At 37.9% G+C, this 16,629-nt stretch overlaps 1 protein-coding gene across 5 annotated transcripts in view; it reads left to right on the top strand.

The window, feature by feature from the left end:
• The window catches only part of lepr (leptin receptor), a 69,200-nt gene that overhangs the window by 43,757 nt on the left and 8,814 nt on the right, over nucleotides 1–16,629 (top strand). For all 5 annotated transcript variants that reach the window (XM_083566039.1, XM_083566042.1, XM_083566041.1 and 2 more), the window contains 7 exons: nucleotides 6,931–7,200; nucleotides 8,150–8,258; nucleotides 9,091–9,320; nucleotides 9,447–9,598; nucleotides 10,926–11,079; nucleotides 15,033–15,109; nucleotides 15,334–15,547. In XM_083566039.1, the coding sequence (XP_083422165.1) occupies nucleotides 6,931–7,200; nucleotides 8,150–8,258; nucleotides 9,091–9,320; nucleotides 9,447–9,598; nucleotides 10,926–11,079; nucleotides 15,033–15,109; nucleotides 15,334–15,547 (1,206 nt within the window). The remainder of the gene's footprint in view (nucleotides 1–6,930; nucleotides 7,201–8,149; nucleotides 8,259–9,090; nucleotides 9,321–9,446; nucleotides 9,599–10,925; nucleotides 11,080–15,032; nucleotides 15,110–15,333; nucleotides 15,548–16,629) is intronic.

Here is a 16,629-nt window from a genome sequence, read left to right on the forward strand (position 1 = left end):
TTCACCACTGCCATTTCCATCCTTTTAGCAAAATCTACCACCATCTGCCCTTCCACATTCCTCTCCTTAAAACCATACCTACCCATCACCTCCTCATCACCTCTGTTCCCTTCACCTACATGCCCATTAAAGTCTGCCCCAATCACCAATCATTCTTTCCTAGGTACACCATCTACCACTTCATCTAATTCACTCCAGAATCTTTCTTTCTCCTCCATCTCACAGCCAACTTGTGGAGCATAGGCACTGATGACATTTATCATCATCCCTTCAACTTCCACCTTCACGATCATCACCCTATCAGAAACTCTCGTCACCTCCACTACACTCTTACTGTACGCTTCCTTCAGAATCACCCCTACACCATTTCTCTTTCCATCCACACCATGATAAAACAGTTTAAACCCACCTCCAATGTTCCTGGCCTTACTCCCTTTCCACTTGGTCTCCTGAACACACAACACATCTACCTTTCTCCTCTCCATCATATCAGCTATCTCTCTCCCTTTACCCGTCATAGTACCAACATTTAAAGTACCAACCCGAACCTCTACTCTCCTACACTGCTCCTTTTCCTGCCGTCTCTGTAGACGCCTTCCTCCTCTCCTTCTCCTCCTTCTCCTCCTTCGGCCAACAGTAGCCCAATTTCCACCGGTACCCTGTCGGCTAACGATACCTGTGGCGGTCGTTGTTAACCCGGGCCTCGACCGATCCGGTATGAAATTCTCATTTGTGATCCGCATATTTGATTTGGCACATGTTTTACGCTGGATGCCCTTCCTAACGCAACCCTCCCCATTTACCCGGGCTTGGGACCGGCACTAAGAGTACACTGGCTTGTGCCCCCCTAATGGCTGGGTTATTAAATAAAATTAAATAAATAGAAAATTTAATTTTAATTAAATAGTTTACATTTGTTAGACCCTATTTGGGTAATACACAAACACACACACACACATATATACACATTTACATTTATCTATGTGTGTGTCGGGGGGGTTTACATTGATATTGAATTTTTTAAAGATATGTTCTACTTAAGTGTTTCTAATTATTCCAGCATACTTTAACAAATGTCTTCATTTCCTTCCATCCTTTATTCATTCACTCCCTCAATATGCGGAATTGTCAGGATTTTCTCCTTTTAAGCGAAATTCTTGAAGCTGGACATAAAAGTGTAATGAATCCATATCATTAGCATTGGCGATGGCAGGAAGTGGCACGATTTTACGCATGCACTAAACAATGCAATGAATATTCCGTATTTCGGCGCAATACAAATCATATTACCAGCACAGAGAGAGTAGCCACAGTGACACTGTGCTAACTCTAATTTCTTATTATACCCCTTTTTGTGTAGTTTCTCAAGTTTAATCAAAAATGCGCTTAAAGTGAGACTTGAAGATTAAATAGAACCCCAAATTAAGTCTGCCACTCAATATGTTCCTGAGGAAACTCAGATTTTAACTATGTTCTGTACATAAAAAGGATTGCATTTTTTAAACATGTGAACCAAACCGAATCCCGGTACTGAAAAACTAATACGAGTACCATTACACTCCTAGTTGGTAGGTGGGCGGATTATTGGATAAGAGTTATAAGCGTCCTAAAATTAATGTAACATCACGAGTGGCAGTGCATATGGATATTCACATTTACAGCATTTGGCAGATGTTTTTATCCAAAGCAATTTTTCTCATCCATTCAACTGAGCAACTATGGGGTTAATGGCTTTGATCTGGTGTAGGAGCTTGGTGTGTATGGGATTTGAACTCATGACCTTCAGATCCAAAGTACAATGCTAAGCTACCACTAAGATAAAATGTTTGTGTAAGGCAAAATGTTGAAATATTGAATATTATTGTTTCTACCACGATAATGATTCTGCTATCAAATTCTTTCCATACGGTATTTTTTACTCTGTTACGTTTTGCAGTGCACGATATAAACAAAATGTCCTTGCACTATAATGGAATTGACAATTACGCAACCCTGAGATTTTTAAAAGCACTGCCTAGAAAACATGGCCTGAATAAAGAAAAATTTATTATTAATAGTATTGAAAAGTACTGTACATATTAATGACAGGAGCGGCATGAATAATTTATTATCATTAAAAGAATAAAACCGATGATGTTAGAACACATTGGTTAAATAGTACACCTTTTTTCACTCAGCTTTTCCATTATTTTTTTTGCAGGCCTGTGTTCTTCATTCTGAACATCGAGGCGCTGAATTAATCTATTGTACATTAGTTTATTTATTCGGAAAAAGATGAGCTCTGTGCCATTTTACTACTTTTCCCATTAAGTTGCTAAATTATTATAATGTTTTTTCCGGCTATGTTCCGTAGGAGAGCTCTTAATGCATGTTTTACTGCATCAGCCCATATTGTCTCAGAGCACCGAATACTTCTTTAGCTCTTTAACAGACCATACAGTGCTTGTTGTGCTGTGCAGCCCTTTATTATATCAATTTACTAGAAATGATTACTTATGCTTTTTTTTCTGATGTGGTCACATTTTGGTTGAGTAATATTTGCCATCCTTTCGCTTTTATTAAAAGTCTCTATGAATTCAACATTGAAAACTGAACTGAACTGAACAAAATCTCTCTGTATGCATGGTCTTCTGTCTCACGGATGGTACCAGATCACATTACTCCTGATATAGTTGTTTGATAAATACAAACTTAAGTAAAGCATTATAATTTATGTTTTCTGGTGGGAAACAATTATCTGGTACATAGTATAGTATAAGTATAGTATGGTATGGTATATTATAGTATAGTATAGTATGTAATTCTTTCTTCGGTTATCCCAGCTTGCTCAGAAGCTTTGGTCAGAGTGCAGGGTCAGCCATGATACGGCACCCCTGGAGCACAGAGGGTTAAGGGCCTTGCTCAAGGGCCCAAAAGTGGTAGCTTGGCAATACCAGGGCTTGAACCCCTGACCTGTAACTCACTTGGTGTGACTGATCTATACAAACCCGACTCAACACACATCACACACTTCGCACACCCATGATTCAGTACCACTCACACTAAATCATTACCACAAAATGTTTACATTTTGTTTTTTGCACGTCTTCCGGGATTGCTGCTATTTGATCTTTTGCACAATATTCTGTCTACATTTTTTGCTACTGTTCACTTTATTTTGATTGCTTCTATTTGCTCATTTGCACAATATTCTGTTCACATTTTTGCTACTGTTCACGTTATCTTGTTACAACAGGTTTACTGGCGGAGCTATTTTGTGTATTGTCTTGCACTGTCCTGTGTTGTCCTGCACTGTCTTGTGTTGTTTTTTTGCACTGTTTGCACCAGGTTGCACACATGCACTTTATGGATTTTTCTTACTAGTCCTTGGCCCTGTGTTTTCTGTTTCTGTGATTGTTGTTTTATGTAGCATCAGGGTTCTGGAGAAGCGTTGTTTTATTTCACTGTGTACTGCGTCAGTTATATATGGTTGTAATGACAATAAAAAGCTTCTTGACTTGACCTTTGTACATAGGTACAAGGTTGTGTAATTCATTACCTCATTGTGTCTTCATGGTTTGAGTTTAGGTCCTTGTGTGCCTTAGGCCAATTACAATTATAAAGTATAAATTATAAAGAGAACTTTTTGATGTGCAAAATGTAAAATGTAGTATGACATTTAGAATTAGGGTGGTAATGGAATGAAAGCTTTAGTGGCACTGCAGTGGTGATTAACAGCTATTATTACTAGAGAAGCTTATAATTGGTTCTTGTTAATTGTTTGTCAGTATAGTGGGCTGTGAGATTTAAAACCGTGTCTGTGTGGAGACAGTTGCAGATGATGCAGTTCCAGTGGGTTGGTTTGATTCATTAAGATGATTGCCCTTGGGAAGAAGCTGCTTCTCAACATCCGAGTTGACGTTCTTGAACGGCCTTCTGGGTGGCAAAAGGGCAAACAAATAACGATGGTGTTAAGTGGGATTACCGCAGATGCTCTTTGTTTTGTGTTGGCAACGTGGTCTGTAGGCGGGCGAGCTGGACCCGGATGGGTCGCTTGCTTTTAAAAACTTACTGCAGAGCTTTTATTAGGAGATGTGCAGCTAGCTTGCCATACCCGGCCAGAAAGCAATTGAAGGGGAATTGGATAGAATTCTAGCACTGTAGCAAGATGAGCTACAAAAACATTGGATTGAGCTGCTTAGTGCTTGAACCCACCCTTCTATCCATGCCTCTGTACATGAAGCTCCAAATTCAAGAATGTGGGGTGGTCGGTGTACTTGTGCAGGGTCTAGCTAGGTCGTCTGATGGTGGGTAGTTATGACAAATTGTTATACAGATGCAGTCACTGATGTAGACTGTTACTTCATTTCTAACACAAATTGCTGCATATTAGTCATCCAGGAGATTTAAAGCTAATATCATGTCCAACTAATAACGTCACGGTGAGCAAGTTTATCACCTAGGGAACGCAATGCCCAAGTGTACGGTAAAATTTTGTTTCATTAACTTTTATTTGATTTCTACACCAAATGTAGGTATTTCAGAGTAGTAAAGATAAAGGCTATAACAGGGCGGACAGGAAATGCGTCTTCTCAGTATGTACGTTAATTTTGTCTTATTGTTTTCCCACATCGTTTAATAATTCTTTACAGTGTAATCATCCCACTTCTGCTGTTGCCACTCAGGTCGGAATAAATGATGTTCAGCAATTCACTTCCACCAAAGCCATAAATACCCATGACAGCAAACACACAAATGAGATGGTGCACTTTAAATCATGGGCACCTTCCACATTTCCTCTGTCTATCAGATCATCTTTATAATCTCATCCATAATCTCCATAAAACTCCGAAAACAACCCGAAAACCGAAAACAAACAAGCACAGGAAATCTGGGAAGAATGTTAATAGAATTTATTGAAAAAGTTAAATAAATAATAAGAAATATGGCAACCAGAACAGAAGGGGTGGTTTAGTGAACTGTGGAGCAAATTACAGCAGCATGATTACACAGCTCATAAACTTGCGACTATGACAGAAGCACGAGGGTATAAAGGGAAAGATGGGGAGGAGTGACAAAAGGTGTGACATCTGCAGGCTCTTTATAGCCTTTTAAGCGTTTTCATTTTTTAAATGTGGAACACATTTAGCTAATGCGTCATGTTGCGTCAAGATTGTGTCGAGTAGTAAACCCTCGTGCTGATCTGTTGTTTTTCTTTCCGGTCGTTTCTTTCCACATCTTCTCCTTCACGATAGAACATATTCTTGTGTTGTATATTTGATATAACAGTTCCTGGCAAAGTCTGTGCTGCTTTAGACAGTGACTACATTTCTCTATTCAGTCAAGAATATATCTTTATTAATTTCTATAGTGTTATTGTAGAGTAAAAATGACACCATCTGCCATGTGAAAGTGTAGGGAAAAAAAGCATACATTTCTGCTGATTTTCAAAAATTTGACAATTAAACTATTTGTGGTATTTCAAAAACCAGTTGATAAGAATCAAAGAAAAATAAAGTTGTAATTATATATGGGTCTCTAAAATGAGGATTCTGAGTGTGATTGTATGTAATTAAATCCAACATATAGCACAGAGAGCTGCATGTAGTGCACTCACAGTTTAAAACACAGCCTACGCAACAATGCAACAAATTCAGGTGCCAACGTAGTCATGCTTTCAAATGATCTTGCAGGACTGTGTCTTATTGAGATTCATTCCATAAAATGAAAAATATGCTCAGTTTTCACTCACCGTTTGTCACGTAGATCCAGGATTATATTGCATTTGTCAACCACTTGTTAGGCTTAGTCACCATAGCAACCTAGATGGAAAGGTGCAGTGCACACGCTCAGACGAAGATGGAAATTAAAGTTAAAGTATTAGCTGGTGGCAGGAGTGCCTTAGACATAAAACAACTAAACCATGCTGGGACACACTAAGGCAACTAGATTGTCTACCTAAGTTATTTCCTGTAAATATTTGTTTGTGATTGTGGTAGTTGTTTTGCAAAACCTCCAAAGCAAACCAATGTAACCAATGAAACCATAGCAACCAGTAGTTCAGAATTTTTTCTTTTATATTAACTAATTTATCACGTTATAAATTATAAACTTCCCGTGGGCTCACCACCTGCAGGAGGGACCGTAAGGGACGGTGCTGTGAGGATTGGGCAGCAGTCGAATGCGGGGGCCTGCTTAGACTGCTGCCCCCGCGACCCGAATTACGGATAAGCGGGAGAAAATGAATGAATGAATGAATGAATAAATTATAACCAACAAACTGTATTACAGTAGCATTACATAAGTATAAAAAACAATATTACTACTATAGCTGGTATAAATGAACAGGCTATAAATTATAAGGTTGTGTTTAATATGAAGTAAATTTTCTATAACTATACACATGATCTTATTTCTCTTATGCCTCAGCAATGTACAACAAACCCAATTAATTTATTTCATTTAAATTGGGAAATCACACTTTTTTTCATCTAATTTCTATCCTATGTTGTGGAACATCTGTGAAACAAGTCTTTTTCTTTCCTTACCAGCCTCTAGAGATTAATATTACAAACACAGTCATGTTGCTAAGAAACCACAAACCTGATTCTGTTTGTTTTTACAATGTTAAAAAAATAGTCATGAAATTATTGAGTGGTCGTAGTAGTGTTGTTAGTTTTATCTCTGGTTGTTATGAATCACTCACTTTGGAGACTTCTTCAAAATTTCACCATATCAACAGTTAAATTCATGTTCATTAAGTTGCTATAAAAATGTCATCATTTTGCAGTGTTGCATTCATAGAAGAGAACATTAAGGACTGTGGTACTCTCTACACCACAAATGCTACAAACTACAAAATACTCTAGCTGTACTAAAAATAGTGTCACACTATTCAACAGGTTTATCTGGGTTTTTGTTTTGTTTTTGTTTTTTTTTAACCCTTATCAGTGAGCTACATTCCTGCTGAAGTGTTCACCAGTCCCGGAGCAGAAGTAACAGTATATGGTGTGCTTCACAACCACAGCTGGACCGCTGCTAAAGCTGTGTGGATGTTGAATGGCCAAATGCTTCCAGAAAGCCAATACCGAATGATAAATGAAAGAGTAAGTGCAGTCACCATCAGGGCAAAAGAGCCAGGCTTCGATACACTAATGTGCTGTCACCCCTTGGGAGAAAGATATAAATGCAGCATTGCCTACACCAAGGTCTACATTGAAGGTGAGACATGTTGTGACACAAATCATTGGTTCTTTGATCATGTTTTATTGATGCAAAATCTATTGGAATATGATTGAAATATTGCTATACATTCCGCTAAAATTTGTAAATCATTTAGATGAGAAACTAACATGACTGATCCGCAGCAACAGGTACCCTGTAGTGCTTAACTTTGAACCCCGGTCCAGTGGATAGCTTTCAGTTATACCTTATAGTATTTACTCATGCTTTGTGCACATTCCATTCACTGGAGTTACCTAAAAGTGTGCACTTTTCATTGTTAGTTTATAGTTCTGTTTATTTCCATGTTCCTTTTGTTTATTTATGTTGTCTGATGTAGCACCCTGTTCCTGAGGAAACATTGTTTTGTTTCATTGTGTCCTGCACTGTATATGGTTGGATTGACAATAAAGCCTACTTGAACATAGAAAAACATTACTATCATTTGCTTACAACTTTTGCCAACAGATTTAGGAAGACCCACATATGTATTTTAGGGAAATACATATGTAAAATCTCCAACAAATGCACCATGGAGAATTTGAAGATGGAGATTAATCACCAATAATGTCTACATGGCCTTAGTTCTGCAACTCTGGCCATGTAGACATTGTTGGTGATTAATTTTCATCTTCAAATTCCTCAGGATGCATTTGTTGGCTCCAGATGTACATGTATACATACTTATGCTCTCATTGCTATACATCCTTCCTGTTTAGTTAGAATGTATTTCTAAGCTAATTATTAGAATGCTGTAAAGCTGAGAAGACCATGGGGTTCATCTAAAAGAGGTCTGATAAATCTGCATATCAATCAACCCATATATTGATTTCTGTTCATTTTGTAAATGTAATGAAATGTTTTTATTCTTATCACTTCTAAACGTAAAGGGAAATGCATTACTTTTATATTGATCATTGGCTGTTAATTATGATGTTTTTCTTTTTAGGATTCTTTGATGCAAATATAACGTGTCAAACTGATCAGCGTTCGAGAACTGATTCAATGACCTGCAAATGGAGCAAGAGTGCCTGGGCTGTCATACGCTTCCTGTACAGGTATGTAGATTTACACTCTGTTCTTTTCAGATTCTTCTTTCCCTTTCAAGGCTTTTTACATACTAGTGTGGAAAAAAGGACTGGCTGTGGTTATATGGAAGCAAACGAGTTCTTTTGGCATAGCAATCTAGACTAAATGTATTACTATTATCAACAATCTATTTATTGCCATTTGTTTATTCATTTATATATTCATTTATTTATTCATGTACATCCTGGGCTGCAATGAATCCAAAGCCTATCTCAATAGATATGCCAGTCTACAGCAGGGCACCATAATGTACACACATTCACTCTTTGCTTTGCACCATGCATAGAGCACTCAGTAAAAATTCATGTTTTTGGAAGAAAACTAGTGAATAGAACCTGATGGAAATATAGAACCTGATGGAAAGATAGAACCTGATGGAAAGATAGAACCTGTGAATTTGAATCTATGAGGCAGCAACATTACCCACTGCACCACTTTGTCTGTAACTAATAATAAAGTTACATTTTATTTTTCTTCAATAATTAGACAAACTGTGACCTTGTCTTCAAGGCGAAAGTTTCTGGAACTAGACATCTACTAGGCTTCGCTCTGCAGCTGCAGTTGGCTTTTTAAATTATTTCACATGCAATATAAGGTTAAGCTCCATATCTTTGTTCACTAAAAAGACTAATGTTTCATCAGCACTCTCACCTCTGTGTTTGTTCTTCTTGTAATTGGATCAGTGAAACATAGGGCTTAATGCCAAAATTTAAGTATGATATATATGTGCTTTTGTTAACAGAATCTATTGTCATAAAATCTTTATTGTGTTCTCTCTGCCCTGTCTTCTGTATGTTTTAGAAGTTACAGGCGAATGTGTGAGGAGATACCACTTGAGGAACGTACCGAGACACAAACACCAGGAGAAACCATGGCTGGTGTGGTGGAGTGCCCAGATGGATCTGGAGATTATCGCGAATGCACTTTGCAAGTCCTAAGCATGTTCTTCTGCTATAAACTGTGGCTAGTTGTGGAGGGTGGCTCTAACAAAGTGAGGTCACTTCCTGTCTTTATCTTGCCTGTAGACTATGGTGAGTGTTTGGAGTTATTCTTGCAGTATTGTGTTACTTACATTTCTGCTTCATATTGCTTTTGCACATCTTTCTATGATGAGCAGAATGACAGTAGTGATGCACAGTATTACTTATTTTCTCCAGTGAAACCGTCACCACCCTCAGACCTGGAAGCAATCACCCTACCCAACAAAACGCTAAGCGTAAACTGGAAGCGTCCTCACCTGCCTGCGTATGAGCTGCAATATGAACTTCGCTATGTACCGATTCATGGGATGGCAGATTTACAGTGGAAGGTAGGGAACGATTTTGACTGTATCATAAAATCTTGCATTATTCAGTTAGAGACAGAACAAAAGTTTACTCAGTTTTTACTTTATAAACATAGTCGATATCTATAGTTTGTTACAATAAACCGGTAGGCAAAATCAAGGAAGAATGATCCATTATGATGATGTTGATGGTGCATTTGGAGTTGGAGATGGAGTTGGAGAATATGAGACAAGAAAACAATAACAGTAACATATACTCATCAATAAAAATGGAAAGATTGTGTTTAAATTAGGGCTGCCAATCGATAAAAATATTTAATCGCAGCTTAATCGCATGAAATGAATACTTTTCAAGTTTTTACTCTAATCAACATGGACAAATATAAATGCTTTTTGCAAAAATATGTTTATAATTAGTGAAACCATATTCAACATAGAGCATGAACACAAAATATTATTGTAAATGTTTTAAATGAATTATAGTGTTTTAAATGACCTAAATCATCAGGGCACCAATTGGAGCTTCAGCTATGTTTCCACACGGACGGTTTTAATTGCCGGATGTTCGCATCATGGCGGATTTTGCTTGAATTAAGACTTGGCGCAAAACAAATGTTTCATGATTACAAATTATTTAGTTTATTTTTTTTTTATCTGTATATCTATAAGGTGTTAATTTCACCTCATTTATATTTATTTATGTATATTTTTTATTAAATTGGTCAAACAGAAATGTACGCTGCATTAATCGAGCGGAAAAAAAAAAGTGCTGTCAAAATGAATTTGCTTTAATGCGTTATTAACGCGTTAATTTTGACAGCCCAAGTTTAAATAGACAAATGAAATAACATAAAACAGGTGCACACATTTTGAAAACAAACTATAACTTAGGGAAAGGCACAGGCCAAAACCAGACCAAAGCAAAGGCGCATAAAATAAACTCAAAACAAAATTACCAGCGTTCAGCTCAACCCAAGGTAACTTGCTAAAGTGGTTTGTATTCACAAGAATTGATGTACCCGCATAACTGAAATGCTTTGAGGGCAGATTGAAATGATGAACAACATTGATTCAAATGATATTTTACCTTCGCTTACAGAGCGCACGCTTCTTATGTTGACATTTACCTTTATTAGGTTGAAGTTCATATTTCTCGTTCAATCTGATGCTACTCAACAGTATATATTTGAGAATATAATTTGTAAGAATTTGAAATACCGAGCTAAGAAAGATTGTCCATGGTATTAAATGGGGGAAATTATGTATTACAAATTGATTTTCTTATTATAAGTTATATTGAGAACCAATGTTTTCTGTGGCGATAACAGATTTGCAGTTGTGTCCTCCACAGGTATTTGGACCTCTTTATGAGTCATGGGCAACATTTCTGGTAAAGGACGCATGCATACAGTACAAGGTTGAGGTGCGCTGTCGAAGACTTAACGGCTCGGGTTACTGGAGTGACTGGAGCAAGGCTCATGCATCCTCGGTTTATAGTGTTAAAGGTAAATCTCAGAGCAGACAGAGCATACCACTTTACTAAGTGTTGTAAAAATTCAACTAGAATTTCAAATGCACGTTTAGTTCACCAGGCCATGTTTAGGTGACACATTGACAAATTCATCTACAGTACCATATGTATATGGTTAAAAAAGTTAAAAATAAAAAAAAGTACAGTGGAACCCACTTATCTCGACCTCGGTTAACTCGACAACCCTATTAAGTCGACGTTATTGAATTGGAACCGCCAAATTCTCGCTTTGTCTACGCATTTTTTATCGGTTATGTCGACTTTTTTATGTCGCCGAACCCTGATATCTCGAGCACAAGGGGGGAAAAATTTGCCATTTAACGTCAGTTATCTCGATCGGCACTGTGCAGCCGCAGAAGAACTCGCGAAAGTGGTGGAAAAAATCAAGTCTTACAGCTGCTACAGGTGTTGTATTGTATACTGGTGAATCTCTGCTGTTAGTTAGTGCACATATGCCTTTTGTTGTAAATGTTATGCAATGAACGGGAGGCGAAAGTAGAAGCGCGGCACTAAACAGCACACGGGAGAATGTGGGATGAGCAGCAAAAGCATAGAATTACCAACGGCAGGATCGGGGGGGGATCCGTGATGCGCTTTGGGAAGAAAAGCGCAGCCGTTGAGAGAGTGCCGGTGGGAAGACACGTACCGGGATACGCATGCGCGATAACAACGACCGCCGTGAACCAACATATACCAACAATAACGGACAGTGGAAGTTTAAATAGGAGCTGGTGATGATGCTAAACGAGCACCATATGTGCGTGATTGAAGCCGGGAGCTTCAGAGAAAGCGGCCGAGAAAGCACCTGACACGCTGAAGGGGGCCGAAGGGGGCGTGGCAGGTGGATTCCTGACAGTTAACAAACATGTACTGTATGTATTTTTATAGCATGACTTTATCAAACAAATCGCGGCAACGCTGTTGTGTAAAAAACCCTCCAAAAACACGTTCATGCACATTCTCATTTATTAACGCACATCATGTACATAAAGAAATTTCAAGCACGTTAATATATTGCCGCCATATTGATTTTCGGTTATCTCGATGCTTTCTGGCACCCCCCTAGGACATCGACATAACCGGGTTCCACTGTATTATGAAATATGAAAAACAATGATAAATTGAAAAATGCTAAGAACAGTGATAAAACACTAAGTAATAAAGTAAGTTAACACATGGTAATTGAGGTTTAAAAGTGTTGCTGGAATTTCAGTTTTCTTTTTACAAATAGTTTGGAAATTGTTTAAAGCAGCTTTACACACATAAAGCAGTTATAAGGTTGTTTAAAAGAATGTGAAAGATTATTTCCTATAAGTTTGTATTTTATAATAATTTATCCCTGATGAGTGAGCCAGTAGTGACAGTGGCAGGGAAAAACTCCCTGAGATGACATGAGGAAGAAACCTTGACAGGAACCAGACGCAAACAGAAACCCATCTTCATATGGGTGGCATCGAATGTCCATTCATTGCAGTTCAATAAATTTCCCTTTATTCAATCCATGATGAAAAAATAAAGTCCACATAACATTACAACATGTTTCTAAATAATGTAATGACATTAAAATATTGTCCTTTTCTTCAGCCTCTGTTATGAATTTTGCAATTGCAACCATGTTCATGAAGGTGTTGTCCATCTTAAACTTTGTGGGCTTTGTTTTTCTCATTGATGGTATGCATTGCTTTTTTTTTTTTGCTTTTTTTATATGAAATATGTTTTGTACAGTGTGTTAGTACTAAACTTAATTGTTTAATGGAACAATAATGTTGAGAATTTTCAAACACTGTAAATGAAAAGAATGAAATGATAGAATAATATGAAGTGATTATTATAAGCAATTAAAATGTAAGTGAATAACATAAGTACTTTGAAAGACTGTGTACATTCCCTAGTCGAGCTGCATGATACTTCTTGGAACATTTGTAAAATGGAACTAGAAAGGAGTAAAATTGTACCAAGATAATTATTATAATCAGCTAGCTATCAGTCCTGTCTGTCACCTGTGGACCAAGAGCTGTAAACTGGAGTATGTTTAGACACTTTATTAGTTTGAATACACAAGGCAGAGGGGATTGAGGAAAAGCACGAACCGGAGAGTCAGTAGAATCTGTAATGCGGGTAGTTCGGGGATGATTGCCAGTGTGAACCATAGATCGGAAGGTGAGCGAGTGGAACTGGGCTGCTTATAAAGGGGAAAGTAGATTGGAGACAGGTGAAGGTGATTAGAAAGAGGGCCAGGCTGTGCGAGTGTGCTGAGTGTAGGAGGGAGGCGTGGCTGGTGGATCCCTGACACTGTCATGGAAACGGTGCATTTATTTGAACAGGGACTTTGGGTAAACTGGCTGTCTTATATAAATGGTCATTATTGCACCAAGAATAAATTGTTATTGTTATATTTTTTCTTTTTTGTATTTAAATTTAAAAGTAAGTAATTGGATGAGGCGAAGAGGGATGTGGCAAACGCAAAGGAAAATTCATATGAGGAGCTGCATGAGAAGTTTGACACTAAGGAAGGAGAAAAGGATTGGCCAGGCAGAGGGACCGAGCTGGGAAGGATGTGCTACAATTTAAAGCATTAAATGATGGAGATGGAAATGTGTTGACTAGTGAGAAGAGTGTGTTGAGAAGGTGAGGGGAGTATTTTGAGCAGCTGATAAATGAGGAAAATGAGAGAGAGAGAAGGTTGGATGGTGTGGAGATGGTGAAGCAGGAAGGGGTTAGTATTAGTAAGGAGGAAGTGAGATACCAGTGTGGAGATGTTCAGATGTTGGAGATGGCAGTGGAGTTTTTAACAGGATTGTTTAACAAGATTTTGGGAGGTGAGAGGATGCCTGAAGAATGGAGAAGGAGTGTGTTGGTACCGGTTTAGAAGAATAAGGGAGATGTGCAGAACTGCAGTAACTACAGGGGAATAAAGTTGAAGTCCCACCATGAAGTTATGGGAAAGAGTAGTGGAATCCAGGCTGAGAGAAGAGGTGAAAGAGGAAGATGCAGAGGAAGAGCACCACAGACACATTATTTGGTAGAAGAATGCTGATAATGGAGCCACCAGGCAGGAGGAAAAGAGGAAGGCCCAGGAGGAGATTAATCGATATGGTGAGGGAAGACATGCATGTAGTTGCTTTGAAAGAGGCAGATCTGCTGTGGTGACCCCTAATGGGAGCAGAAGAAGAAGAAGGACAGTCACTTTTATTATAATGACTGATGCAAACTAAAATTAGCTTTTGTGTGGATAATATTTGTTTTGACTTTTAGTCCTAATTCACAGAGCTCCTTAGGTGTTCCACATTTGTCTTTTTTCTACAGACCTGAATTGCATAGTTGTGTAATTAGTTTTTGGCCTTTGTATGAGGGGGAAAAAGGTGTAGCACCCAAGGGATCTGTAAGCATTATTGTAAGACCTTTAAGCATACCCCAAAGAGGCATAATTTTATAGTCACAGATCAGGCATAATATTATGACCACTAGCCTTTTGCTGCTAAAACAGTCCTGACCCATCGAGCATCAAATTAATTAACTGAAGCAATTCAAGCTACAGAAGCTCGTCTGTTCGATCGGGCCATCCTTTATTCCCCACGTGCATCAGTTCATCAATGTTCCTTCCTTGGACCACTTTTGATAGACACCAACGACTGCAGACCAGGAACGGACCACAAGAGCTTCAGTTTTGGAGATGCTCACACCCAGGCTTCTAGCCATCACAGATTGGCTCTTGTCAAACTCGCTCAAATCCTTATTCTTGCCCATTTTTCCTGCTTCTAACAACTTTGAGGAGAAAAATGTTCACATAATGTTATAATATTATGTCTGGTCGGTATACATATACAGTATGTTAGGTCTGATACTTAATGCTGTCGTTACTTTCTAAAGAAAAGCAGTGTAGGTGATTGTGCTGGTTATTAAGGCACTCTGATGGTTTGATTTCAGCACCAGAGATGGGGCCAGACTTCTGGAGAATTATACAAGAGACTTCAAGTTACACTAATGTAACTCTGCTCTTTAAGGTATGACAGACTTAATTCATAGGTTTATGTATTCTGTATAAAGTGTACCATTAATAATAATAAATGTCAGTGACCTTTCTCGGGATAAATATTTATCTGTCAGTAAAAGAATTAGCTGCATGTATAGCTGTAATTGAGCAGTTTTGTAAATGTAATATGCAGGCCTATAAAAAGACAATTGTATATAATCATTTCTCATTAGTTTTACATCTATTGTCTTGTAGCCTTTTCCAGCAGAAGAACCAGCCAGCTGCGTGCAGCGACTTATAGTCGTGCACCAGCCTTCAGGGGGCAATGTGTGGTCAGATGACATAGCCCCAAGCTCATTTTACACATTCCAGTGGAAAAAGGAAATCCATAGCATCACCGTCATATCCCGAAATTCTTTAGGTTCTTCAGCCAAGAATAGTAACATGACCCTGGTGCGTCAGCCTAAACGTGAGTAAACGAATTCTTACTGTAACACGTGTAACAGGGAAATATGATCTGACTTTTGAAAGGATCGCCTTCTGCAAAAAACATCAAGCCATTGTGCTCTGTTCTACTATTTTTAGCTCACCCATTACATTATTTTCCTAGCTAATTGCCTTGATTAAAGCTGTTTGTTGTTTGTCTGTTTGCTTATAGAGCACACTGTTTTGTAAAGGAAATTACATTGTGATTTTGTTGCAGTTATTCTATGTATTTTGTGAAAACATATATTCATGTAATCATGATGTTGGCTTGTCTAATAGTTTAGCACCAGTTTTATTGACCTTTTTTTATTTTTTAAATATCATTATGCTATGCCTTGTGCTTGTTAGAAAAATCAGTTAAAATGCAGAGAACAAGAAGTTGCAGACAAGTTCCACACTGTTAATTATGAATTAACATGTAATCTTTAATGGACTCTTGTAATTTCAGCATATCCGTCAATTTTTACTTACACTTAGGTTATTGGTCCGTCATCACCCACAGTGCCGTTCAGTTACCTGCTGATAATGGTGCTTTTATTGGATTAATTTATTCATCGGAATAACACTATAATAATGTCAATTCCCACCATTTGATGTGCAAAGTGGGGACAAAAACATGGACAAACATTCCATGCATTAGCAACAAGTTGGCTAACATGAGTGAGAATTTGTAAGAATGTTCATCCAAGTATTGTGTCTATATATTTAAAAGTTCGAAATCTAATACTCATATAAGCTTATTGAACATAGAGAAGAGAAAATTAACACTGTTCACAGTACAAGCAGCCATGTTGATTTGACATCACTCTGTAAACACGGACGCAGTTGGTAGTGGCGTAAGACTACTCTAGGCTGACAGAGCGATTTTGGTTGCTTTTACTGTTTGTAGATGAATAAATGATTCAACTTTACCTTAAAGACAGCATTAGGTTTTAGTTTTCTCTTAACAGACAGATACAGCAGCACTTTAGTGTTTTAGTCTGCTTAGCTTTCCAACCTCCTCATCTAAGATCTGCTTCCAAAACTTCAACTTTGGTTTAAAACAAATAATAAAATATTTTTCTT

The sequence above is a fragment of the Silurus aristotelis genome, assembly GCF_946808225.1.
Source record: "Silurus aristotelis genome assembly, chromosome: 2".
NCBI lineage: Eukaryota > Metazoa > Chordata > Actinopteri > Siluriformes > Siluridae > Silurus > Silurus aristotelis.